Source organism: Vidua chalybeata, chromosome 16 (assembly GCF_026979565.1).
Source record: "Vidua chalybeata isolate OUT-0048 chromosome 16, bVidCha1 merged haplotype, whole genome shotgun sequence".
Taxonomy (NCBI): domain Eukaryota; kingdom Metazoa; phylum Chordata; class Aves; order Passeriformes; family Viduidae; genus Vidua; species Vidua chalybeata.
Window position 1 is genome coordinate 7627407 of NC_071545.1, and position 26277 is coordinate 7653683.

Here is a 26277-nt window from a genome sequence, read left to right on the forward strand (position 1 = left end):
CGGGCGCGGCGGGAGCGCGGTGAGAGCCCGGCACGGCCCGGGGCACCGGGATCGGATCGGAGCGGGATCGGGATCGGAGCGGGGGGACACGGGACCGGGGACAAGGGACACGGGACCCTGCCCGGCTGCGGCCCCGCAAGGACCTGAACCTCCTCCTGCGTCTGGAGCTGCTCGTGCGGGCGCTGGTGGGGCGGGGAGCGGAGCGTGGGAGCCGTGCCCGCTGGTTTAGCCCCCGCCCGGCTTCGTGCTCCGCATGGGAATGGGATCGGGGAGCGCTGCCTCGCTGACCTCTGGGCTTGCAGCTGGAACCATCAAGGTCAGGCGTTTCAGCGGAGAGCAGTGTGGAGTTCCCTTCGGAGTCACTGGGAAGTTGGAAGTATGGGAGCTGGACTGGTTACGGAGAAGAGGAGGGTTTTGCTGAATTCAGCCTTTTGGTAGAGAAGCCCCGGAGAAGCCCTGGATAGCTCTTTTCAGTGCTGGCTGTGGGATTCTGTAGTAATCCTGGTGCTCCCGTGACCCCTCCCTTTTCTTTCTTTTTTGTGGTGATTTTCTTTTGTATGGCTTAAACAAAAGAGAACAGCCCCATGTGTTACAGGAAGACCCTTTCAAGGGGAATATTTTAAGCAAATCTGAATCTCCTAGGATGGGAAAGCTACTTTTCGGGGGCAAAGAGCTGGTTTATTTTGGTTTACATTTAGGAAGATAATGTCTAATAGGAGCTTTATCATCTCTGTCATGGATAATTCAGTAGTATTTCTGGTACTGTTTCACTTTTTTTATTACAATGTGAATTTCTTGACTTGGACCATTAGGCATTGCTACAAAGGTAGGCCAGCATTGTTCACCGAGCGAAATGTTCTTTTGTGAAGAAAAAAGTTCAGTATCAGGGTCGTTTCGAGTCCTTTGTTCTAGGACTGAAACAGTCTAGGTTGGGGCCCTCATGAGTTTGGGTGAATGCAGACTGATTCCCAAACGGAAGTTCCTTCAGTAATTTTGTGTGTTGTTTTTCTTGATGCTTGCTTCTTCCTGAGGAATTTTGCAATTCTGCTCTCACTGGTATGAAATGGTTTTCCGCAACATTTATGCTGCCGTGTTTTATTGCAAAATTCCAGTCCCCACCCATGATCGCTTCCACTTCCTGCATGATGTGGAGGTTTGCAATGCGTGTGACCAGCGCCTGAGCTGCCTGCTCGCAGGAAGCCTGGCCAGATGGCTCTTCTGGCTTCATGTGTACCAAAACAAGCAAGGTGCAGCCAGTGTGTGCCTGTGACAGGCTCTTTCTCTCTTCGTTTTCCCCACCTTTTCCAGTGTTTAAAAAAGCATTTCTAAAACCTCCTTTACCCCCACTTTGCTCTCCCTGTTTTTTTAGTGAGCCCAGACAATGAGGATTTCCTGATTAATTTCTCTTCAGGCATTTTGCATGTTGTCTCTAAGTTAAAAATCAAAGGTAGAAGGCAGCAGGGGAAAACCAGTTATAGCCCTACCCTTTCTGCAGGGAGTTTAACAAGACTTACATGGTTTTTATTTGCACTCTTCTTAGACAAATTTCAGAAAAAAAAAGTTTAAAAAAGCTTTAATACTTTGTCTCAAACTTGGAATTTTTCTTTTAAGTTTGTATTTTTTGTCTTTGGTTAGTTTGAAAATCCGAGCTAAGATGTAGTGCAGGGAAGGAAAGTAACAGGTCTTCCTTGAATGTTGCAGCAAAAAACAGGTGCCTGTGGTGCAGGACAGTAGCCACATCTCTGGAATAAGTACAGGTCCACTGTCCTTCCATGTATTTGCAGGTGAACAATTAATTTTAAGTTATAAGTACTATTTAGTAATGGTGACCACGAAGCAGAGTGAGCTCTTAATGGATGACATCCTCAGTGGGCCCATACCATAATCTCATGTTCACAAAGATATCCCTGGCACTGAGGGGTGCAGCCCCTTTGTGCTGCTGTGAACGTTTGAGTTCTTCCAAAGTGTAATATGAAAACACAGAAGCCAGATCTGAGCATATTCAAGATTTTGAAGCTGATGGAATCTGTCTTTTGGTTTTAGAGGGTTGTTTGAAAGCTTTTCAGAGCAAGATGACTTGCAGTTCATCTTTATCTTTCCTGAATTATTTTTGTTGACTGTCCAAAACACAGATGTTTGATTTATTATAATTATTGATATATTTATTTGATTTTGATTTATTATAATATATTGATTTATTATAATGCTTGTGTCAGAAAAAAAATCTTTTTGGATTTTTTTTCTTCACAAGTGTGCTGCAAGGATCAGTATGTGTGTACACAGTGCCTTGAGCAGAAGGACATGCTTATTAACATCAAAGGCACTTTCAGTTCACTTAAAAATAACAGAGGAGATGTGACATAAACTATCCTAGGTCAAGAATGTTAATTATGCTTGGTCATGATTTTCTTTTTAATGGGCAAGAGTACTATTTGGAAAATCACTCCTTACTCACACTCCTTTTCCTCCTTTTTTGCCCAGTGCATTCTTCAGCCTTGAGACCTTATGCTGGAAATGTGTCAATACATTACACAGCGCTGTTATTTGTTTGAGGGAACACATAGCTTTGGCTAATGAACATATTGTGTCAAACTCAGTTATAAAAACTAAGGCTTAGTATCTTTTCTCCTCAGCTGCCAACTCCCCTTTTAAACAACACTATAATTTCTGTGAGAGTGTAGCTGATACTGTGCAGAGGTATGCAGGCGCAGCCCCACTCAGCTGTGACGCTGCTTACTCCTTGCTCAATAATCTGGTAATTACTTGGGCTGTGAAGAGGAGTTGGGCTTTGTGGCATTGCTTGGGTATGTAGGAGTTGGGCTTTAGATTGCCAGACTGCTTTGAGTACTTTTGTCCATAGTAGAGGTAAGAACTACTTGGGTTTGTCTCAGTACAGTTACAAAGCAGGTGGCTGTTACTCAATCCTATTTATACCAGATAATTTTTTGGAGAGCAAAGACATGACACAGGTTAAAGATATTTTCTTCCATAGAGTTCAATAGATGTGCAGTGTATGCACATTTTCTTTAGCTAAGACATCTGCTCAGAGAGTCTTACTCCAGCATTTTATGAGTATCATAAATAAGAGTAGAAGACAGGGCTGACATCTAAGTGATCTTTGAAGGCTTCAGCCATCCCTTCTTCTTTGTTCCATCAGAATTACCTCTAGGAAATGTTTTGCTCGGCAGAACTGGAGTTGAAATTTGATAGAACTGTGTTTCTTCAGTCATTAGATTTCTGTGATGTGGTTTTCTGACATTCTTTTTTTTCAGGTCACTGTCATGGATTGTTCAATTCCACCTGTATTTGCTGTTCTTGATCTTATTTGGTTTCTTATTTGGTTAAATTGATAATGTCTGAGTGGAATCTTTGCCTCACCCAGGGCTGGGCATGGGCAGATTATGCACAACACTAGGTTTGATGTTTCTCCATTGTCAAGACTAACTAGTATGAAATGATATTTGTTGCTGACCCGTTTAACAGAAAGTGTCATGCACATCACAGAGCATTTATTTTATTTAATTGTGGTGTTTAGATACTTAAGTCCTCAAGTGGGAGTGACCAGCTTAAGAGACTTGATTCCCCTGTGGCTCTTTCGTGTGTCATTCCCATTTGGGACTGTGCCCTGTGACCGGGTTTGAGCTGGCACAGGGACAGCTGGATTGTCTGGATTGCTGCAATCTTAACTGCATACCTAACCCAGCCAGTGGTATCCTGCTAAAACCTCTGGGTAGCTTTTACCCTCCCTTCTCCCGTGGCTCTCTGAGGTATCCAGATATCTTGTGACTATACATGGATTTTGATAGTGCAAGTTTAAAGTTGGTCTCTGTTGACCTAGGAATAAATTTTTCACCTGTCCAGCAGTTAAGTCCATAAAAAACTTACATGTTCCTTTAAATGTTAACTCAAGAAATCAGTATCTTGAGTACCTAATCTCTGTCTCTTTGAAGTTTCTCTTTAATTTCATGATAGGTGTCTCTAGGGTTGTTGAACTACAGTGTGTTTGGAGCTGAAGTTGTGCCTGCATCTTCCTTCCCTTGTGTTCTCTGTGCCCTGGCACAGCTGCAGCTCAGGTTTGGGGTTTGTGTACTCAGAGGTGCCAAAGGTGCTCACTTGCGTGGAACGTGGTGTAAGCCTGCAGCAGCTTTGGGGGAATTGGGGAGAGTGACTTAGCAGGAATTCTTTCACACTTATGGTCAGTCTGACAGAGTCCTGTCAAGGCTGGCCTTTAGTTTGGTCTCCAGGTGAGCTGGGACTGTGTGGGAGGAGGGGTGTTCTGCTCTGCAGCAAGGAGGATGAGGCTGCTCACTGCCTTATGCTGGACCCTGTAATTTTTCAGGGCGGAAAATGAAACAAGAGTTTTAGACTTTGAGAACTCATTATGGAAGACTCAGAAGGACATCACTTCAGCTCAGTGGAAGAGGAAACCAGATACTGGAAGGAGCTGGCTATGAAATACAAGCAGTGGTAAGGCAGTGGCTTCATTCCTCCAAGTGGTTGGATAAGGTGCATAACACTTCATGCAAAGACACAGCTCTTTCGTTGCTGCTTGTTTAGCTTTTTGGAGGATTGTTTCAATAGAATTGTTCAAGAATATAAAACATTTCCTTTCATCTTTCTCTCTGTTCCTCACTTTTTGTTGTCAATCAATAACAGCTTTCTTTATATTTCCAAATAAATAATAGAATTGAATAATGGAATAAATATATGATGGCAGTGGACAACTGACAAACCAAAAGGATGCCACATATCCTCAACATCTACAGTGTGAAGACAGACTTTGGGGTTTTTCTGTTTATTTGGCCTTTTTTATTTCTTTACCAGTTTGCTATAGGATGAGTTCCCATGCATGGCAGGGAAATATTTGCATATGTTTCTCTCTTCCTCCTGAATACATATCTTGGGGAAGGGCATATAGCCTTCTGTGTTCAAGAGCAGTGTTGTTTTTACCTTGAGTGTACAAGAGATGTTTTTTCCATTGTTCATGATGATGAGTTCTGCTGGAATTTCTCTCTAGTGCTGAGAATACACAGGAGGAATTGCGTGAATTCCAAGAGGGGAGCCGAGAGTATGAGGCTGAACTGGAGACTCAGCTGCAGCAAACAGAGTCCAGGAACAGAGACCTTCTGTCAGAAAACAACCGCCTGCGGATGGAGCTGGAGTCAGTGAAGGTGAGAGCTGCTGGTGCACGTGGTGTGCACATCCTCAGTGCAGGGGTGAACAGGGCAGGTGTTTGCAGACTCTGCCCCGTGGTGTCATTCAGCATTACAGAAAAATTGACGAGAAGACTGCAGAAGGGAAAGTCTTGAAAAGTAAAGAAATGCCAGCCTGTTGTTTGCTCTGAGGATTCTGTGTTCCTTGGTAGCGTTCCTGGAGCCCTGTTCACAGGCTGTGGCTGTGTGTCAGGATAGATTTCAGATGGGAGAAAATTGTCCACAGTGTAGTGGAGGCTGAGTGTGAACACAAGAGAGCTGCTGTTCTATTCTTTCTTCCATCTATTTAGTGCTTCTGTTCATAGCTTTCTTGCTGTCTGCATCATGCAGTCACAGATAATATTGCAGAACAATCAAAGTACAAACACTGCAGCTGTGTTTTTGCATTACGTAAGGAAACTCATTTTAAAACCCTTTTTACATAGTTGTATATTTATTATCTGACATTTCAGATAAGCTGGGAAGCAGCAGCTGGTGGGTAACACATAGAATTGAGAGTCATAAAACAGTTTCAGTCCTGGTTTTGTTATTGAATCTCTCTGTCCTTAGGGAAAAATGGGTTTTTCTTTTTGCACTTAGTTAGCATTCTGTGAAAATAAGAACCATCAGAAAGGCATTAACTTCCAGAACTATAAAACATAAAGGATATGAACTAATTGAGATGAGGCTTCTTAAAACAGTGGCCTAAGAAACAATGAAGCTATCTAGAGTATGAAGAGCGATGAGATGGTGCTGTGCTGATTGACAGGTTCAGGAAATACTGTTAAGTTCTCTTAAGTTTGGAAAAAATTGTCACTGAAATTAGTGTGACTTTTTAAAGTTTTAATTTAGGCCTTTTGTTCACAGATGAGTTACAGTCACCCAAGAAATACTACACTGTGTTTTGTAGGGCTAGCTCAATCTCTGTGGAAGCAGAGATTAATGTAATTACATTTTGTCTATTCAATTGGATACAATAATGAGCTAATGGGAGTGAAGGTATTTGTATAAGTGATTAATCACTGGATGAATCCAGATTTGCAGTGCCTTTTGTTTAAACTGTTGTCCAAATTACTGTCTCAAGGAAATACTCTTCTGTTCCAGGCAGATGTCCTGTCACTCTAGCACTAGCTTAGCCATTTCCTCCACTCCCTGCTTTTTGATAGCAAGACCTCCAAGACTTGTTGCATTGTATTTATGTTGCTTTAATCCTTGTTCTTGTTGTAGGACCTTAGAAATATTAGATGTTGTGCATGTTGTATAGAGTATTGATATGCTGTTCCAGGTAGCCACATAAACCCATGGAAGCTGATGGGGTTGAGGAAAAGACAAAAGTTTTAAAAATAAAAACCATAGTTCATTTAATTGAGGAATGTGTAGACAATTTTCTTTCTCTAGAGTAGCTGGGATGAGAGGAAAGGCCAGTGAACCAGGCAAAACAGTGAGGAATGAAAATAGTAGGAAGCAATACAGAGCCTCAAAAAGTGGAGGGTAGCCATATTTTAGAAAATCTGAAATGATTCTTCACAGTATATAACTTTCTTAAAATATATTATGCTTGAAAGAAACCATTCAACAATTGTCTATTCATGCAGCTTGAAAACTGCAGTAACAGCCTGGAGTGAAGGAACAGAGCCACCATTGAGGGCCAGATCAGCTGATAGTTTATTACAATTGGATAAAAACAAAGACTCAGACCTTGCAGTTCTGGTCTTTTATCTGAATCAATTCAAGAGCAAAGCATTAATCTCGTGAAGCTATTGAGCAGCAGTGTTAACTGAGCCCATCAAGGGTTGGGATCTGCATCTAGGTCAGCACCAGTGAACTTTGCCAGGCCCACACAGCTTGTGGCTCTGGCTCTCACCAGCCCAGTGTGTGTGCCTGCTCCCCCTCAGAAATCAGAGCTCACACGACCTAAAAACTGATGGGAATGGTGCTTTGGAGGGTTAGTTTAGAGAGTCCTGAGAAACTAATTGAAAGTAATATGCCTCTTGGAGCTTAGAGGCTCTTAACTGTGTTTCAGAGATTTGGAATTACAGCAGCTTCACCACGCTGCAGTCAAATAAGGATTTCTTAGTTCAGGATGGATATCTCTTTCCCTCCTCCTTGTCTATGCCTTTCATGTGCTAAAATAGCTGTCTTCACATTATCATTCACACTAGACTACTTGCCATGGTTTTCAAATTCCAGTGCATGGATTTGTTTCCAGTGACTTCATGTGTTTTGTACTTGAATTCTGTCTGGAGAGCACTTTAGGAATGTTGCTTACACAGCAATCTTGAAATTTCCAAAAAACCTCTGGCATGTTGAAGTGGTCTGGTAGCAAGGTGGTTGAGTAGAAAGCATTCTAATAGTGTGCTCTGGAGCTTTCCCTATCATATACTGTGGAACTAACTCCACATTTAGTGGCAGTGCAGGAGAGAGAGCTGATGTGGAAGCTAAGTCTTCCTCCCTGCCTATGGGAGGCAATGCCTATGCCTGTCTTAAATGTACACTTGTATACGTGGTGTAGAGGGAGACAGAGTTTGGTTTAGAGGGTACCCAAAAAAAGTATACCTGTACCTGAAATGTTCTAGAATTCTGAACATGCTTTGGGCTAATAAAGCCACATGGGCAGTGCAGAATCCTGCTGATTCCGCAGCAGCATGTAACAGGGTCACACTTGGAATTTTTTTTATTCTTCTTATTTTGGCTTCTAAATATTGCCTGACTTCATATTAGGGTTGAAAATCAGTGGCTTCTCTTGTGTGCTTTGTATATTGCTAAGAAACTGTGCTGCGTCAGGCTGTCTGGGAGAGGCAAGGAATGGCCCTGTGCTGTGAGTGTTGGGAACTGTTCCCCAGCACTTTTGTTTGATAAGGAGTGACAGGAAGAGCTCTTGTCTGCTGGCAGCCCAGAAATGTGTGAGCAAGTGAATTTGTTGGCGTTTTACCATACGTAAAATGATGTTTCTCAAAAATTTTCAGAGCATCTCTTTCTGCCTTTCAAGGGGCTCAGACAATGCTGCAAAAAGAGAGCATGTGTTGCTAAGTACCTGATGTGCTGTTTGATTTGCCTTTGAGTAGGAAAAGATTGAAATGCAGCATTCAGAAGGATACAGGCAAATCTCTGCGCTGGAAGATGACTTGGCACAGACAAGAGCTATTAAAGAGCAGCTTCAGAAATACATTCGAGAACTCGAGCAAGAAAACGATGACTTGGAAAGAGCAAAAAGGTGATCTGCTTTTTGTGGTTTTTTTCTTTTCACCTCTATTCTGTCCTGCAAGCATGGTTGCACTGAGCTGTTTGTAACACTGTTTGTTAGCATTGCCATTCTGAACTATCACTTGTCTGATAATTGTGTTGAAGAGATTGGGTGCAGATGGGCAATGTGATAATTTTTTTTTTTACCTCTTCCACTCCCCTGACTGCATTCTTTCATATATTTCAAGCTAAAAAAATGTTAATAAAACAAAGGAAACCAAACAAAAATGCAAGTGTCCATTTTCTTGTGAGAGAGAATTCTCCATGTGCTTGAAGGATCTGGTGGTGACACCTAGTGCACTCTTTTTCAGAGCCACTATAATGTCCCTGGAGGATTTTGAACAGCGTTTAAACCAGGCTATTGAAAGAAATGCTTTTCTGGAGAGTGAGCTGGATGAGAAAGAAAACCTTCTGGAGTCTGTGCAGCGCCTGAAAGATGAAGCTAGAGGTTAGACAGAAGTTATTTGTATCTTTTCCTTTCTCTCCTGCTGCCTTGTAGCTGTTTGGTCCTTTCCATATGCTTTAGAGCTGGGCTTTTAACTTTGCTTCTTTAAAACTTGGTATCTGAAATGTAGAAACAAGTAAGGAAACTTAAGAATGTTCTGCTCCCTCCTTGAACTCCTGACATTATTCCAGAGCTCTCACAGAAACAAAAGTCTTTTCCAGCCTTCTCCTAATCAAGGCTTCAGGGAGTTCAGCCAGTTCAGCTGGGGCATGTGCTGGTGTGGCTTCCCATGAAGGTCAGCTTTAATAGACATTAACATCTTTGTTTCCTGGGCTGTGGGAAATGGAGCCAATGAAGCATTAATGGGAAAGTAAAACAGGAGGGCTGTGACTGACTTCTGGTTGCCTTGGAATGCACTGGCTTTTTGCTATCTGTCGACAAGGCTGGGTGAGAAGAGAGAGACCCTGGAGCTGGATAAACATCTGCATTCAGATCTTGGATTCTGTGCCCCTGAGTGGTATCCATAAGCTACAGCCAGGCTGTGGGACAGAAGTGCTCTATCCCTTGGCTAGATAATGATGTGGCTTCCCCCTGGCCTCAGCTCAAGTTTCCTTCATGTGGAAACCAGGATAGAAAGGGGTACAACAGGTAGGATCTCAACCTTGCAGGGAGCCAGAATGTAGCCAAGGTGTGCCAAGTTGCTAAGCCTCAGACTTGATGTGCCTTTGCTTACCAGCCTGTAACATTTGGCAAGGAGTTAATTCCCTGTCTGAAGGGGAGCTTCATGAGAGGGTTTGAAAATTAAAGCCAGGTAATAGCAACTGAACTAACACTACTAAAACATTTTGAGCCACAATCCTAGAAAGACCTTTAGTTACCTGGATTTTGAAGATATGCATGGAGTAATCTTTTACAAGGGTAAGTGACTGTACACTTCTATGAGGAGAAAACTCTTCTGACAAAAGATTACCTTTCTTGGTTCTTATCTTGGTGGCTGCATACTCTAGGACTTGCTTTGTGTTGCTTCCTTCATAGATCTACGACAAGAGCTTGCAGTGCAGCAGAAACAGGAGAAACCCAAAACACCAATGAGAGCTCCCCTGGAAGCAGAAAGAACAGACACTGCAGTTCAGGCCTCCTTATCTGTGCCCTCAACACCTGCAATGCGCCGGACACCCATCAGCATTCCCACCCCTGGGACGTTTAGGCGAGGTGACTGGCAGGGAACCAGCTCACAAATACCATTTGATGCTCTTGTTTTTGCTGTGGTTTGCTCCCTTCTTTTCATTCCTCCTCTAGCCACAGAAGCCAGTGTGTAGTGTACTGTCACCTAAATCAAATCACCATGGTCTCCATATTCACAGACTGTGATGTTTTTGGGTTTATTCAGAGTCTGTTAATTTCCAATTGACTTGAATTGTCTGGTAATAATGAGGGATAAGATGAGTGGTTGGGACTTTTTATTAGTTCACAACTGGCCCAGAGATGTTGGTCCAATTCAGGGGAAAAGTTTTAAAAACCTGTGGGTCTTTAATCCTGTTCCTTGAATCATCTTCTCTAAGATAGTAGTATTTTTTTTTTTTCTTTCCATGAGTAACATATCCTTCTTTAACCTGCCCTGCAGGTCTTGAGGACAGTTATGGTGCAACCCCTCTCACACCAGCTGCAAGAATATCTGCACTCAATATCGTGGGAGACTTGCTGCGAAAAGTGGGGGTGAGTGCTTACCTGCCAGGCAATGCTTTTGGAAAGCTGGAGCTCTTGGAAACTGCAGCCAGCACTGCTGTTCAGAGGAGACTCAGAAGAGTCTCTTGCCCCCAGGTTAGCTAAGGGTCGCCTTGGGGTTGGTCTGGACTTCAAACTTTTCTGACCAACCCCCCCCCCCCCCAAAAAAAAAGGATCATGCTTGCTTTTCTAAGTTCTAATCCAGATGGGGATAAGATCTCCCTCTACGAATTTCTGGAAATGCATGTGCAGAAAAAATAAGTCAGCATGAGTAAATTCAGAAGGGATCTGTTCCCATGAAAGGCAGAGAAGTTAGCAGGCTGGTACCTGCTGTCCAAAAGGCTTCTGGTGAACTTTGCCTTAAGAGTCCAGTGTATTTTGAGCAAGGCCTAATGTCCTGCTAAGCTGTAGTTTGATATTTAAGGTAGTGCTGATGCTGGGAAAGTTATCCCATGACTTGTGTTACATTCCTTATGCCTTGGTGCTGTGTTACAAACATCTGTGTGAGGCTTTGATGGGCTGAGCTGCAGAACTGATAAAGCCAGAAAGCAACTCAGTAGAAGTGGAGTTATCTAGAATGGGAGCATGTGATGAAGAATAAGATCTCTGTGGCTCATGCCCTCTGGTGTACCACCTAATACATATCTAGGGAAGCTGATAGCTCATATGAATGTTTAGTATTCTAAAAATTTGTGCCTGTAAGAAAGATGTAAAAATCTCTCTGAGGAAAGTGAAGATTTTTTTCTTCCTGCTGGTGAAGAGCATCAGCTCCCTAGAGAAACAGAGATTCATCTTTAGAGAGATGGCTATCTTCATCTCTTCACAAATTCAGAACTCTGTGGCACTAGCAGCTTCTTCTACTGGACAGCTCACTCTTAAAGAAAGAAAAATGCCCCAAACCCACACACTTCAGTGCCATTTTGGTGTGCCATGATGCCAGCTTCTGAAAGAGAAAGGTCAATCTGATACTTGCCTTGTCTGTTTACTTCAGGCTTTGGAGTCCAAGCTTGCCTCTTGCCGAAACTTTGTGTATGACCAGTCTCCAAACAGACCTTCAGTGTCCATGTACATGAACAGAGATGTCCTTGAAACACGCCTGAGTCCTCATCAGCCTCTGTGTGATACAGGGTCAGTGCTGGGCTCTGCTGGTGTCTTAGTGACAGCTGTTGGTGTTGGAACTTAGGGACTGATATTTAGCATATAAGTCTTTGTGTTGGTAGAGACAGATGTGTTTTCAAAGTATGTGAAATTCAGTTACTCAGGATTATGATGTGAATGTTTCAGGTCAGTTTAAAATTTGGAGTCACTAAGTGCTGAAATTCGAAGACTAGCTGCAATCAAGTTTTGAATACCTCAAATCTGAAGCAAGTGCAAGATGTGTTTTATTATAAATCAGTGTTTAATTGGGAGAAAGTACAACAGCTCTTGCTTATTGGTTCAATTTGTTTTATGCTTTATGTTCTTGTACAAGTGATGTCTCAGGACTGTTATGGCATGTAGGAAGACTTCCCTTATCATAGTTAAGATTCTCACTTATAGAAAAAAGGTGACTAGTGGGTCCACTGAGAATGCTGAGTTGCTAAGATGTGTTTTTAAGTAGCAGCTGACAGGAAATTACCTTTATTAATATACACATTTCTCTGAATGTTTGAACCAGTTGTCTTTTTTTCATCAAATGAGGAAAAATCATAGAGGTTATTACAAATTTCCATTCAGCATCTGCTTAAACTCTGCCAGTCCTGGACTGCACATTCTTTAGGTTCTGTGTAAGTTAAGTGCATATAGTACACTTTGTTTCAGACTTAATTATTTAGCCAGACCTGTGTGCTGGTTTGTCCTGGTACCCAGTGCCCAGTGGTGTTGTTTAGAAGGAATGTTCCACATGGTACTTGTTCTCCTAACCTGGAGAGAAACCTCATGAAAGCTCCTGCAAGAAAGCCTCAGGGCTTTCTCATACATTTACATATGCATGAGCTGATTATCTCTCTACTGCTGCAATGCTAAAGTGAAATTCCAACAGCTGTAAAAGATAGTGTTCATTACTCAGAGGGAAATGGAGCCCTGTGTTACAGTGAAAACTCAGCCCAGTTAAGGAATGGGTTCGTTCAGTGCTCAGGGTGCTGTTCTCTCATCTCAGTGGTTTGTTCTGGAAGTGAGCAGTTATCCTGAGCATGGCTACACTGAGTGAGAAATGCCCTGACTTCAGTTTTGCATTTGCAGGTTGGTGAAACGGCTGGAGTTTGGAGCACGGCCTTCACATGTTCCAGGACCTGGGAGCCATCCCTCACAAAGTGTTGTCAAGATGCTGCTATGAAAAGCTTGGCTGGCTTTGGGAAAGAAGAAATGTGTATTTCAAACTTTAGTTTTAAAGAGAATATCAATGAGCAAGCAGACAGCAGTGTCAGGGTAGGTGAGAACTGAACAAGCAGTCTCAACTGGCAGTGGCTTCCAGTGGGGCCTCTGGGCAAGTTCTGTGGGTGACAAGGTGTGACAAAGCAATGCTGACTGTGGCAGTGCAGGACTGGGAATTGCTTCCTGCATCAGCTACTGTAAATAGCTCTTTGAAGGTCGCTTCTTTTGACACTACCAAAGCCATAGTCCTCCTGCCTACAACACAGCAATATTCACTGTGCAGCTCCTCAGGCTTTGGCTTTTGGTGTTAATACACCACCAGTTCTGGCTGGAATTCTGCTTTCTACCATGGGTGTTGTGTGCTGCAGTCACCCAAATTAAAGAAGTGTCTTTATGTGGAGAAAGGTGTATTTATGCAGGGGAGCCGCTCAGCTCCTCATGGGTTATTTGCTGATCAGAATGTTGCTGCATAAAAGCATGCCTCTGTAGTGGCAAGATGTTTCTGTAAGCAATGATTTCTCATTCAGAACAGGTCATGGTTAAAGGTGACACAATGCTCAGGAGATCCCAGAGCTAATAGAATGTAGACTTTTTTTTTTTTTTTTTTTTTTTTTTTTTTAAACCCCATAGTGGCTCATAAAGCCTGGTGGTTTGTAGAAGGACAAACCTGATCATGTTTCTATATCTAACATCTTGATAGGTGGGTTTTACTGCTTTGCAAACCTCCCTTCACTAAGGTGCCTTGGGTGTTAGTGATTTTTTTACATTTTTATTTTTCTATATGAATATATCAGCTGTTACTAATTTAGAAATGCTTTTTTAACCTGAAAAGCCCTTTATGCTAGAGAAGTGTATATGATTAGAGAATGTTTTTTTTAAATAATCTTCCCCCCTGTAGAATATTACTGTATTTGTTTTTTAAATGGAGTAGATTCATTCCCAGTGTTAATGTATTTTATGGAAGCCTCTACTTACAAAACGAATTATGACTAAACAATTTTTATGAGGTTTTTTTTGTGGCAGGGGGTGGGGAAAACTTACTTGACAAAAGAATACATAAATGGGTTTGATGTTTTTGGTTTTTGTTTTTTTTTTTTTTTTAAGGAAGTACTGTGAAAACAGCCACTGAAGCACCTATTTCTCTAGAATATGTAAATCACAGATGATTTCCATTTCTCAGTCCACTTATGAAGTTGGTTTAACTGGGGAGCAGAATAAAGCTTATTTTGAATGCGAATTGTGATGCATTTTAAGTTTTTTGGCAAGTTATTACTGTGGTTTATACATGTTCAATTTGCTGGTTCTGCTCCAAGCATTGGTGCTTAAGACCATTTAATATGAAGTCTGACTTGCTTATCTTCTTGTTCCCACACATGCAGGCTCACAAACTGTTTACAGCCAGCTCTTGAGCATCTGTACAGCTCTGTGCCTGATCAAATCTTACCCAGTAACTCCTAACCTCTCTCTGCTCAGCTTGTCATCCTAATTGCTCTAAATGGATTCTTCCTTTACTCCTTCATGAGCAGAGAGAATTCTCTGGGCTCTGATTCTGCTGGCTGAATGGTGCCAAGTCTGAATCCCCAGTTGGTGATCTCTGCTTTAGAAGAGATTTAGAAAATGATTGCTTTAGCTGTCAAGGTGGATGCTTGTGCATGATTTGCTCTCCCTGTGGTCACATTGCTTAAGGTTCACTTGCTGTTCAATCAAAGGCATCAAGTAAGCTCTCTGCACTTGATTTAGAGTGATTTTACATCTTGCTTTGCTGTGCATGGCTCCCTACTGCCCCAGTGTGACCAGAGAGCTGCTGCTCTCTGCAAGTGCTTGAGCTGCAAGGGTTTGTAGTAGGTCCTGGTAGCTCCCAAGAGTAGGTTGTGGTCTTGCTGGAGTGCTCCAAAATAAAAAGTAACTGCATGCTGATCCTTTAGTGCAGAATAGCTTGGCTTGGATCCCTGCATTCTGTGTGGGCTGCTGTTCCTAATGGTTTCAGCCTGCTCTAGAGGCTTGGTTGGAAATATTTCTGACATAACAGACATCAAAGGCTGGGTTCATTGCCCACAGACAGACAGGTAGGGCCCCCACTGCTTTCCAGCTCCTCACCTGAGTGCTGCAAGTCTCTGCAGGTCCTGTGCCTGTCAGCCCTTGGATGCATCCCAGGGCACCTCAGCACTGTGTGTCCCTGAGGGAATCAAACCTGTGCCTGTGGTTACGCTGTTTTACTTCCACCTTGGTGTACAAACTTCTGTATTTTTTCCAAAGCATTACTTCGAAGAAAATCAGGGTTTTGTTCTAATGATTACAGATCAACTTTTGTAAGAAGTATTTCATTTTTAGAGAAGCTCTGCTGCATCCCACCTTCCCTTCAAGTGACACCTGGACACAAGAATAGTGGAGTCATTTTTATAGCCTTTTATTAGTGTGTAAGCACATCCATGGTGCATATAAAACTGTAACAGTTGACTTAATTTGAACAAATGATATCTTTCAGTAAGTGATTAAAAAGGCACTTCCACCTTGTGAATTGTGATTCAGGGGTGTAGTAACCAGGAGAAAACCCTATATTAATTGAATACTCAAAACAAAATGAAAGTTTAAGAAAAGATTAACTGACCAATGCCTTTTTTTCCCCTGCAACAATCTCACAAATCCTCTGTAGACTATAGTTTACTGGGATTTAAATAATTTGAGCTACTAGAACTCACTTTCTGCAAGATTTTCGAAGTGAATTACTCTGTTAAAAATCCCCACCTTTTCAAATATGCTTGATGGTACGAAAAGTTTTGGAGTACTTTTAGTGTCAATCTATACATTGGAGACAAGGCAGTTGTGCTGTTATCTGTCAGAGGAGTGGGTGTATGTGACCTTGACACTAAGAGTAGACTTATACAGTGCTAAATATCGTCCTCCCTCCCTTCCCTTGCTGCAGTGCAATTTTTGAAGCGTGTTTATTCACTGGCTTTTGTTCCATTGAAATCTCCATCTCTTGCATCCATTTCGTCATCACCTCCATCTGTTGCATTCTCAATTACTCTTCTGCCTCCAGATCTACGGGGTGGGGCAAAAGATGTTGGCTCATTTCCCCTCCTGCAATAAGAGGGGAAAAAAATAGAAAAAAAAAAAATCAGGTGCTAGGTCATTTGGAATCCTCACAAATAAGTAGAGTTTTGTAACAGGACCCATGGGGCTGATGGTTCTAAATGCAGAAAAGCCAAGAGCTGTGGGCCTCTAATTCCACTTTATGTTCTGTAACTTGTAATAGTAATTTGTGAACAGGCTGAGATTCCCAATTGCTTGGAAATGAGATGGGTTTTCTGTTCTTGTGCTTGTGTCCTTGTCCTCCTCCAAACAGTCTCATCAGCCCCAAATCACCCCCACTCTTCCCCTCATTTCACTGTTTTCCCCTAAAGGAACTGCAACTGAAGGTACTTGAAAGGAGTGGAGAAAGGGACTGCTCATGCACCACAGCAGAGGAGTGTCCCTCCTGTCCCTCTGGAGGAGCAAGCAGACAGAGCAATTTGTACAGAATTCCTGCCCACCAGTTCCTGCAGGGCCTGGGGCAGTGCTGTGGATGGCAGCAGACATTTCTGAGCCCACAGTACACAGGGCTGAACTGGTCAGAGCACCACAGGTGCTGTGACAGGTGTCACACCCAGGTTCTCAGTAACTCCAGTCTCTTTCCCAGCAGAGAGGAAACAGTCATTGCTTTAGAACTGTTGGAACCCAGGGAATGGTGCTGAGCAGTGCAAGTGTCCTACAGGAAGTGCTTTTCCCACTTTATCCCCTTTTCCTCTCCCATCTCCCTCCCATCCCCATATCTTTCATAGGCACATCCCAGGGCAGGGACACTTTGGTCCTCAAGGTTAATTTCTGGGGAGGTGTGAGCAAGTGAGACAGACGATGGGTTTGTCCCATGGCCTGCATTGCTAATGTGCTGTAAAGCATTTCAGTTTTGTGACATGGCCTCTCACTTGCCCCTCACTAAGCAAACCTTTGTAAAGGCTTGAGACCACAGATATAAGCAATGAAATAAATTCATGATCACTGGATATTATGCCAAAAATACTAATTTGGTGTTAAATAGATCCGAGACTGCACTTTTGGGTACAGCAATCATGCCTAAATATTTAAAGGCTCGTCTTGTCCTTGCAAAAGACTAAGCCAGTGCCCTTTCTGAAGCAGCTGTTTAAGTCCAAAGTTCAGTCTTCCATGGGAAGAGGGTAGGAGCATTGGCTGGACTAACTTAGTTCAGAGGCATGAATCTGCATTTGCAAGATGGAAATGGGACATGCAGTCTGTTTTCCATAATTCTGACCTTAAACTTCAGTGTGAACAGGCAATTAGCTAGCTAATAAAGCTTCAGGTAAGACCTGCTGATAATTAACCATAGTTGTTCTGGTGCTGATGGCATGTATTGAACACAGGGGTGTGTCATTTCTGTCCTGGTGTGTGCTTGGCAGGATCTAACAGCAGGGTCTCTTATTTTACACCAGCGGAGATTTTTTATTATTATTTAGCAAATAAGTTCTAATTAGGTTAATAAATTTGTTAATTCTTGTTAATAAAGGAAGAGCTCTCCACTCCCTTGGACTTGTGTTGTCTGGACTTGGTTACTCATGAGTCATTTGTGCTGCAGTAATTCACTGAAATGCTGTAAGAGAACATGGGACTGGAGAGAATAACAGCAAGAGTCTCACTAAAGTGTGCACTACAGTTTTGGCTACAAAGTGAACTCCTTACCATACACTAACCACTTATTAAGCTGTTGCAGTATGCATAAAGGTACCAGTTCTTTAAACTGGTATTGGCCCTGTGGATAAAAACCTTTCATTTCTATCTGTTCCTCTTAAAGAAGTTTATGTGTGTGATAACATTCATGTGGTCATTGGTATTAGTATCTTTAGAACAATGTGTGTATCTGGGATGAGCCTTCAGCACCAGTGTTTGCTTAGCACCTCTGTACTTAATCTGCCTTTCAGCAACTGCTACTGGAGTAACAGTCTTGACTGGAAATACTAGGCTGACTAAAGGCACATGCAAGGACAAGACATCATCTTTAAATATTTGTGTATTTACAGCAAAATCCAGCATATGTAAAATAGAAAATATACAAATATTACAAGGCAATAGCTCTTTAATTTTTGCAGTGCAGGTATTATTCCTATCTCTAGAGAATGTGCTAATAAGTATAACATAATGCTGTGCTAGGTTACAGTGTCAGCTTTAATGTCTGTGTCCATGCTCTATGTTTTAATACAGTAAAGAAGCAATGTAATGTCTGTAAAATAGCTCTGAAAGCCTCAGTAATAACTCTTTGTCAGCAATAAAGGCACAGAGTGCTATGTAATGAAAGGCAAGACTTTCACTTCTGTCTGTGATTGTGTGGTATGTGATAAATCACATGCAAGTAAGGTCTTCCCAAATCTCAGGTGAATTAGATGGGCTCTTACCTTAGGTCAGCATTACAGTAGGCACAAGAAATACTGTGAAATTCTAATGACATGCTGTGACACTCCGTATTCATTAGTCCTTTTAAACAATTTTACTAATCAATGCTGTATTTTATTTGAACAAAAAATTACTTTTTGTGGCAGTGCACAAAGATGATGTGCAAAAAAAAAAATCATGCAAAAAAAATCAGAGTACTTGCTTAGATACTCTGGTGGTAGAGCTTGTGAGAATGCAAAGAATGCAACGTTGGTAAGTCTACGTCAGTACATAACCTACTTGTAACAAAGATGTATCACTGATGAACAGCTGATGGTAGCTAGATTATTGTAATATTTGTCTTTTTTGATAAAACAGATAATTGCCAAGATATCCAAGCCTTCACAGTTTGCAGAAACCTCACATAATTTTAACCAGGGCCAAAGAAAATGGAAATTTGTGCAATACAAGCTAGCTGCAAAGTTGAAGGCATGGTACCTGCTTAGTCATGCGAAGGTTCCTGTGTCCCTCTGAAACAGAGATAAAGAGTCCTGGGCAGTTATACTAGGCACATGGTCATGATCAGAGGTAGGTAATTACTTTAAAATAATTAAACAAAGTACATTACAGCCAATTACATTACATTTAGATAAAACAAAAATGAGCTATATGGTGTTCTATGTAAAAGGGCTGGACACAGCCACTGCTTCATAAAGCAGCCAGGAGCATGTAACTACCCAAGGTGGTGCTGGTGGAAAAGGCTGCTACATCCATAACCCTTCACTTTGAAGGGAATCCACATCCAGTAGCACTGAAGCACGTTACTGGTAAATAGTCTGGCAAACTACTTTGAGAACACAGGTAGATAGACGGGTGCTTGTTTTTCATCTGATGTACTGTTGGTCTTAGCTAGAAGGCAAAATTTTATGGTATAGTGATGCAGATAGAGCAATTTCTTTATAAGTCAAGTCAGCCTCTTTATTTCAGTGAGCTCGTTTTCAAAATCAGTGAGTGCAGAACTCAGGGATGTAGCTGACTGATCACAGCTTTATCTTTTTCCCATGCAGTTTTAACAAGAAAATGCAAAGGGATGTTTGAATATTTTCCTTGGTCTGATGACACTGAATCCCATAGTGGTGAAGTCCAAAGAGACTTTGGAATAAGATTAATGGAATGTGCTTTGCTTTTTACTGCCTGTGATGTCCAAGACTGTTCACAGTCGTTACGTGTGAGTTGTGCATGTGTGAAGGTGTGAAAAGCACAAGCATTTCTACACTTTTGTGACTGCTTCTGTACAAATAGATACAGCCATTACATAAGGGGTGTTTTCAAAAGCAACCAAGCCTAATTCTGTTTCAATTGAAGCCAAAAGGATTTTGATTAGAGAAGAGTAAGGCCTGTGCCATGTTATCACAGCTCATCTCAGCTGAAATCCTGAGGCTGCTGCAGTCTATGAAATGCACTTCACTCCTGACTTTGGCCTTTTGTTCTGAGTGCCAAGCTAACACAAGGAGTGAGTAACTTCGCAGCATTAGGTCTGTTCCTCACCTGACCGATTTTTTTCCACTTTTGTAGTTCAGCTCTAAATTTCAAGGCTGTCAGTGAGTGGGAAGGATACCAAACAAGGCTACTCTACCTGAGCTTGCTCTTTAGTGCTGCAACCTCCCGGCCCAGGGCTTCATTGCTCTCAGTGGCTTCATCCAGCTCCCTCTGCAGCTTCCTGCGGTTTGCGTTGATGCGCTGGGACTCCTCCTCAGCCTCCTCCAGCTGCCTTTTCAGCTGCTTGAGCCGTGTGTTGCCCTTCTCAGCCTAAAGGGAAATTTCAGAGTAATGCTTTAATTCATAATGCTTTACACTCCTCATTTTAATTTCATGCTTCTGTTGAGAGTTGTACTGAAACATGACCCAAATCAAAGATGGAAGCTTATAGCCTGAAAATAACTTTGCTTTGTGGGAGTTCATTTTGCTGATAGCTACTGTATTCAGACAAAACTTGTTGTTTCTTTTTCTGCATAGTCCTACCTCTGCTTTTTGGACTTGCAGATGGATTTACATTAGATAAAGCTAAAATTTTAATGTAAAATATGTTCAGCATCTCTATTCTTGTTGCACCAAGGGTGTTGTGCACAGTCCTGTATATTGCTGTGCAGTCAGAGTGTTGCATCTGGCTGATTAACAAGGACTTGTGTTTTGGCACTTGATGTAGCATGGAAGAATTATATTGTCCCATCTTTTAGTAATGGACGACATGGTTCTTCCAGCATAGAATCCAAGCATACAGTCTGCTTTCTAGATGGGCATTTGCTTGAGGCACAATATGGAATCTTCCTTTCTTAGGGCAAAACCTAAAAACTCCTGTGCCTTCGACTATGAGCCTTGTGACACGGTCTGTACCTGATCTTTGTACTGCTCTGCTTGCTTCCTCTCATCCTCCACCTGCAGCAGTGCATCCTTCAGCTTCTTGTCCTTCTGGCGCAGCGTCTTGGCCGCTGCCTGCTTCTCTCTGCAATGACAGGGCAGTGTGGTGATGTGGAAGCTCTGTACTCTTCACCTGCCTTGGGCTTGTGGTTCATGAAACTGGCACCAAGGACCCCTGTGTTAAAGGTCTTGCTGAATTTAACAGGTGAATTCTAAGGAAAACTTTAAGGCATGTTCTTCTGAGCAAAACAAAACCAAATATATGTCTCTGCTGTATTCTAGAGGTGCTCCAGGAGATGTGTTCTGAAACACAAGGTGATTTCCTGAAGGAATAATCCAACAAGTGTCCAATGTGTTATGGCAGTTAACCTGGCAGAGTCATAGGGCAGTTACTCTAAAATGTAGGGGAGCAGATCCTTGCCTATGCTACCTAGAACTTTCCAGCAATAAAATGGATCTTAATCAGAAACTGTAGCAACTCCAGTTACTTCCCATATGTCTGAGAAATGTTAAATGAGAAAGAGACTTTACCAAATTTAGTGACACTGAGAGCCTGATGACACAAATCCCTGCTTGCCTTTATTTTCTGTCTCATTAACTGGAACAATAAATGGACAGCGGTGCCCTCGGGAGACCAGTACCTGGCTTCCTGTTCCAATTGCTCTTCGAGAGAAGCAATTTTGGCCTCCAGAGCAGCAATTGTGGCTTTGAATTTGTTCTTCACAGCTCCCTCCATCTCCTGCAGCTTACTCTTTAGCTCTTTGTTCTGCCTCTCCAGTTGCTGCCGAGCATTTTCATTCTTCTGTGCTGTTGAGCGCTCTGTTGCCAGCTCATTGTTCAGCTGCTCCGCCTGCAAGGTGGGAAGGGATGCTGTCACAAGTGTTGCATTGCTGTCACAAGTGTTGCATGCTTTCAGACAAATGACAGGTGGCAATTTGGGAAGGCAAAATCCTCCAGATACTCAGAACCACAAGCAGCTTTTGCTGGAATATGAACAGAAAGTGCTGTGTGCTGGAATGAGCTGTACCTGCTGTACTGCTTTCCTCATGCGGTCACCCATTGCCTCTATGTTGCTTTGCTCCTCTTCCAGCTCTTCCTCCAGTTGGGCAATTCTTGCCTCCAGGCGCCGTTTCTCATCCTGAAGGCTTGTCCTGGAAATTGAAATTTAAAAAGTGAGTCGTTGTGGCTCTGACCATATGTTATGATTGTATTATGAACTGCCAATAATTCAGAAAAGAACTAGATATTTCAATGGAAGTAGTCATATGTGTGCATGTTGTCTTGTCAAGACCAGATGGCTGCTGGGAACAGAGCAAAACTTCTCTTGGCAGCATTAGTAGAGCCATGTGTGTAACTTGATGTATTCCTACCTTCCAGAGGCAGCGCTTGCAAGTTCCTCTGCCATCTCTTCTTTCTCCTGGTCTGCTTGTTTGCGAGCTCTTTCTGCAGCAGCCAGGTCCTAGAGAAATGGAAAAAGCAGCATAGTAAAGAAATGAGTGAATGTTCAAATAGTTATAGCATGATTCAGAGGACTGTAAATTTTCTAAAGCTGGTATGAAATGGGTTGTCTTGTTAACAGAATAAATTCTTGTCATGTCATAAATCCTAGGGAAGTACAATGCAATACACTTTATCCAGCCTGTCAGCGGGTTTCTATTTTATTTGTTTTAGTCACAAGATGGCCATTTAATACAGGTAGGAATAAAAGCACTAAGCCCTCAAGAATTTATTGCTATTGAAAACACTTTGTGTTGGATTGTACAGTTCATTTCCCTTTAAGGCTGGTGATCTGTACCTTCTTCAAAGGTGATTTTTTTAGCTCAGTCTGACTGTGCTCAGATGTAGATCCAACAGCTTTAGTGGAGTGTGTGGGGCAACATAGAACTTGTTACAAGTTCAGTCCCTAAGAGCTGTTAGATTACTTCACTGCCAGTTCTGTTTTGCTACTGAAGGCCATGTGTAATCTTCATTCTGCTGTAGGTTTCCCACTTTACCTCCTGAAGCTGCATGAGTTCTGCTTCCAGACTCTTTGCTTTCTTCTCATTTTCTCTGGCTGTAGCAAATATTTCTTCTCTGGCAGCCCGTGCATCATCCAGCTCTCGTTGGTAGTCCTTCATCTGAGCCTTGTTGAAAAGAATAACAAATTTGTTACGATTTCAGTTGCAAGAAAAGTGGACGGAACAGAACACATACACATTTACATTGTCGTAATGCAGCTGAAGTTATATTTTCTGCAGAGATCTGGTAGCACATGTTGAAAAGATCTGAAATGCTATTCCAAGGAGCACAATGCTTCCACTTGAACACTGCATCTTTTGTAATACCTATTGTTTAAGTCCTCTGAATATTTGAGTACGTGTAGAGTCTTAATGTTTCTGATTAAGAAAATTTTTGTTGTTTAATTGTTAGCATGTGACTGAACAGTTGATATGGAGGTTTAGAATATAAACAGGAACATGCTAATTCAGAGACAACCTGATTTCTGAACAGTCTTTTATGCTCAAGAGTCAAGTGTTAGAACCCAGATTGAAGCCCTGTAATAGATTTTATCTTATAGTCCTTTCTCTTAATGTGGATCTTTGTTTTCTTCCATATGGGTAAGTCAGTAGCAGATGAGTGTTGGCTAGAGAATTCTGGAAGCTCTCTACCATGATGAAATTTAAGATTTTAATAATTTGCCCTGTGAATTTTTCCACTGTCATTCAAACTGAGCATTCAAATACTGATATTTGAATGTGGCAGTCTAGTTAAAATTCCCCTTCTGACCAATCATCTGTAATGGGCATCAAGTTCACAGATGTCACCTAACTTCTGTATTGTGGCTGTGTAAGACACAGCAGTGGGAAAAACTGTATTTTTGGGGTTACTTACCTGTAATTTACGAAGTTGTTTGATGGCTTCTTCCCGACCTTTGTTAGCAGAGTCAGCCTGGCTCTCCAGGTCTTTGACATCCATCTCCAGCTTCTTTTTGGCAGCAGCTGCCAGGGCACGTTGCTTCCGCTCATCTTCCAGTTCTGTTTCATATTCATGGAGCTGATCATTAAGGAAAACAAGTTCAGTTTAGCAAAGTCCTTGGGACTCTTAAACACTATGTCTGAATAGTGTATACAGACCCCATATCTCTGTTAACTGTGATTTCCCTGGCAGTTAAAACAGATTTCCATTTTGTCCCAAAATTAAAAGTTTTTGAAAGGACTCAGCAATTTGGGTCCTGTATTCATGGAAATATGTGTGTTACAAGATGGTGACTACAGCAGTTGTCCTTGCTGTCACAACACTTCTGTACAAGTAAGTTTTATCCTGTTTTCATCTCCAGTGCTTTTGTATGCATTGAGTGTACTTTGGGAAGACAGATATATTAGAAGTTGTCTTTTTTCACTTGCACTGAGAGTACAGGGAAGGTGTTTCTGATTATATCAGAAATAAGAATTCATATGTTTTATACAATATTGGTTGTAGAGCTAAACAGCTACATTTGTTGGTTACTGTGCATCTGCTACTGAAACAGGGAACCTCCCCCTGCCTTCTTTAGTACAATAACCATTTTCTTTTTTTTTTTTTAATCACCAAGTTCAAGGCAATGAAGTACTTTTTTTCATTATAGTTAGTGAGGTGCTTTAATAATGGCATTAGGCTGGGGCCTTTCAACTGGCTTGGTTAGATATTTATAAAGACAGAGTTGGGAATGATACCTGTCTGAGGAGTTGTCTTTTCTTCTCCTCATTCTGTTCATCTCTGGCTTGTAAATCTCTTTCAAACTGGCCTTTCAGAGCCTGCATATTAACTTCCAACCTGAGTTTGGCATCTTCTGCAGCCTGTAGCTCATCCTCTAGCTCTTCTAATTGTGTCTTCATCTCTTCTACTTGCTGTTCAAGGGTCCGTTTAGATTTCTCCAATTCATGGACCTTTCAAGCAATGAGAATTTAATAGATTTGTTACAAGAAATAAGAATAATTCTAGTTATACACAGTATACCTGCAGTATAGGCCACATTTGAAACTATCAGGTGTGGACAATGAATAAACTAATTTACACTGAAAATGCTAAATTAGTTTTATTTTGTCCTTGCAAAACTGTCTTAAAATAATGAGATTCTCTTTATCCCAATCTTTTGTTTTTCATCTAGTCAAATATTGTAATTTAATTTATTTAGTATTAGAAGTAGTAAAATCATGTGCGCATAATAAAAGAAGTGATTGGTGGAAATTTGCTGCAGTTATGTAAGTAAATATAAGGCAGGTGGTAAAGTCCAATATAACTAATAAAATAAGATTTGCAGAGTTTACAATTTCAAAGAAGTGTAATAAACTAATACATTATTTAGAAATCAGTTAGAATCTTCTTCATGCTTGAAGTCGTATTAAAAATAAACATAGCCTACAGTTACTTTGCCAAGTCCCTTGAAAGTTTAGACACAAATGAAATGACCTTTGAATTTTGTATGAAATATCTGATCTTGCTGAATGATTTGTGTGCTGCAGAGAATTTCCCACACTGAAACCAATTATATCTTTTTTAGCTACTATTTTAAATTATTGTTGTGGAGATTGTTCTAAGGCCAAAACTTACATTCTTGCCAACATCATCTTTGGAGCTAACAAGATCTTCCATTTCAGCTTTCAACATTTTATTTGTTCTCTCCAGTTCTTCTTTGGCTTCCAAAGCCTCTTCAAGTGCTCGAGCCAATGACAGAGCCTTTGTTTCCTTTTCTCTAGCTTCAGCTTCTGCTCTGTCCCTTTCATCTGCATATTTTGAGGAGATGTTCTTCTCTTCAGCTAGCATCTGTGAAAAGGTAGTGTGAGTACAGGAGGTCATTAGTAACAGCCTTTTCTACTGCAGCTGCCTTGTCAGTTGTTAATGACAGAGAAGAATCTCTGCTTTTGATAAATGCACATAAATACAAAATTAATCATTTTTTGTATAATTAAATTTTAGTTAATTTTTTTGTCCCCTTGTCCCAGTGGACACTCTGTGAGTTCCAGACGTGTGATAGCACAGCAAGGGAGAATCTGAAGTCCATACCTGATCAAACTTCTTCTGTTTTTTCTCCAGGTTAGAGACCAGCTGACGCTGGTTGTCCAAGTCCACCACCAGGTCATCCAACTCCTGCTGGAGTCTGTTCTTGGTTTTTTCCAGTTTGTCATAAGAAGCAGCCTTTTCCTCAAACTGTTGTGTGAGACTTTCAATTTCTTTCTGAAGTTTCTTTTTGCCTTCTTCCATGAATTCTACTGTGGTGGTAAATTCCTGTATCTTCTTCTTAGAGTCAGAGAGCTGAAATTTGAATTCAGAGGACAAATCTTTGTAGCTGTGCCAACAAAACTTGACAGAGAGACAAAAACTTGGCCAGGAGACAGCTAAGACCTGGAGCTTTCCTAGTTTGACCTGTGTGAAGTTGGTGACAGTTACCCATCACCCAGCCTTCATAAAATGAGGCAGAGCACAGACCTAGGATGCACATACAGGCCTCGTGTGCAAGACTGT

The 26277-nt window shown here is 41.6% G+C and overlaps 2 protein-coding genes across 7 annotated transcripts in view; one reads left to right on the forward strand and one right to left on the reverse strand.

The window, feature by feature from the left end:
• Positions 1-25936, forward strand: NDE1 (nudE neurodevelopment protein 1). 4 transcript variants are annotated; one of them, XR_008433680.1, is made up of 10 exons: positions 35-316; positions 4340-4467; positions 5018-5171; positions 8258-8406; positions 8747-8883; positions 9916-10092; positions 10505-10596; positions 11597-11733; positions 12826-13011; positions 25849-25936. XR_008433680.1 is itself a non-coding variant. In XM_053957163.1 (9 exons), the coding sequence occupies exons 2-9, from the start codon at positions 4382-4384 to the stop codon at positions 12917-12919; spliced, it is 1026 nt and encodes a 341-aa protein (XP_053813138.1). In that variant the 5' UTR covers positions 1-19; positions 4340-4381; the 3' UTR covers positions 12920-14194. The 4 variants fall into 4 exon arrangements, 2 of the variants coding, with proteins under 2 accessions (XP_053813138.1, XP_053813137.1); XR_008433681.1 differs by lacking the exon at positions 25849-25936 and adding an exon at positions 18757-18815; XM_053957163.1 differs by lacking the exons at positions 35-316; positions 25849-25936 and adding an exon at positions 1-19 and having other exon boundaries at positions 12826-14194.
• MYH11 (myosin heavy chain 11) overlaps positions 15349-26277 on the reverse strand; it is a 54876-nt gene continuing 43947 nt past the window's right edge. For 2 of the 3 annotated variants that reach the window (XM_053957160.1, XM_053957159.1), the window contains 11 exons: positions 25819-26067; positions 25366-25578; positions 24489-24701; positions 23668-23829; positions 22791-22919; positions 22167-22255; positions 21824-21947; positions 21438-21646; positions 20773-20881; positions 20015-20187; positions 15349-16038 (listed from right to left, as the gene is read on the reverse strand). In XM_053957160.1, the coding sequence (XP_053813135.1) occupies positions 15900-16038; positions 20015-20187; positions 20773-20881; positions 21438-21646; positions 21824-21947; positions 22167-22255; positions 22791-22919; positions 23668-23829; positions 24489-24701; positions 25366-25578; positions 25819-26067 (1809 nt within the window). In that variant the 3' untranslated portion in view covers positions 15349-15899. Of the gene's footprint in view, positions 16039-18876; positions 18909-20014; positions 20188-20772; positions 20882-21437; positions 21647-21823; positions 21948-22166; positions 22256-22790; positions 22920-23667; positions 23830-24488; positions 24702-25365; positions 25579-25818; positions 26068-26277 lie in introns of all 3 variants that reach the window. The other variant, XM_053957161.1, reaches the window with a different exon arrangement.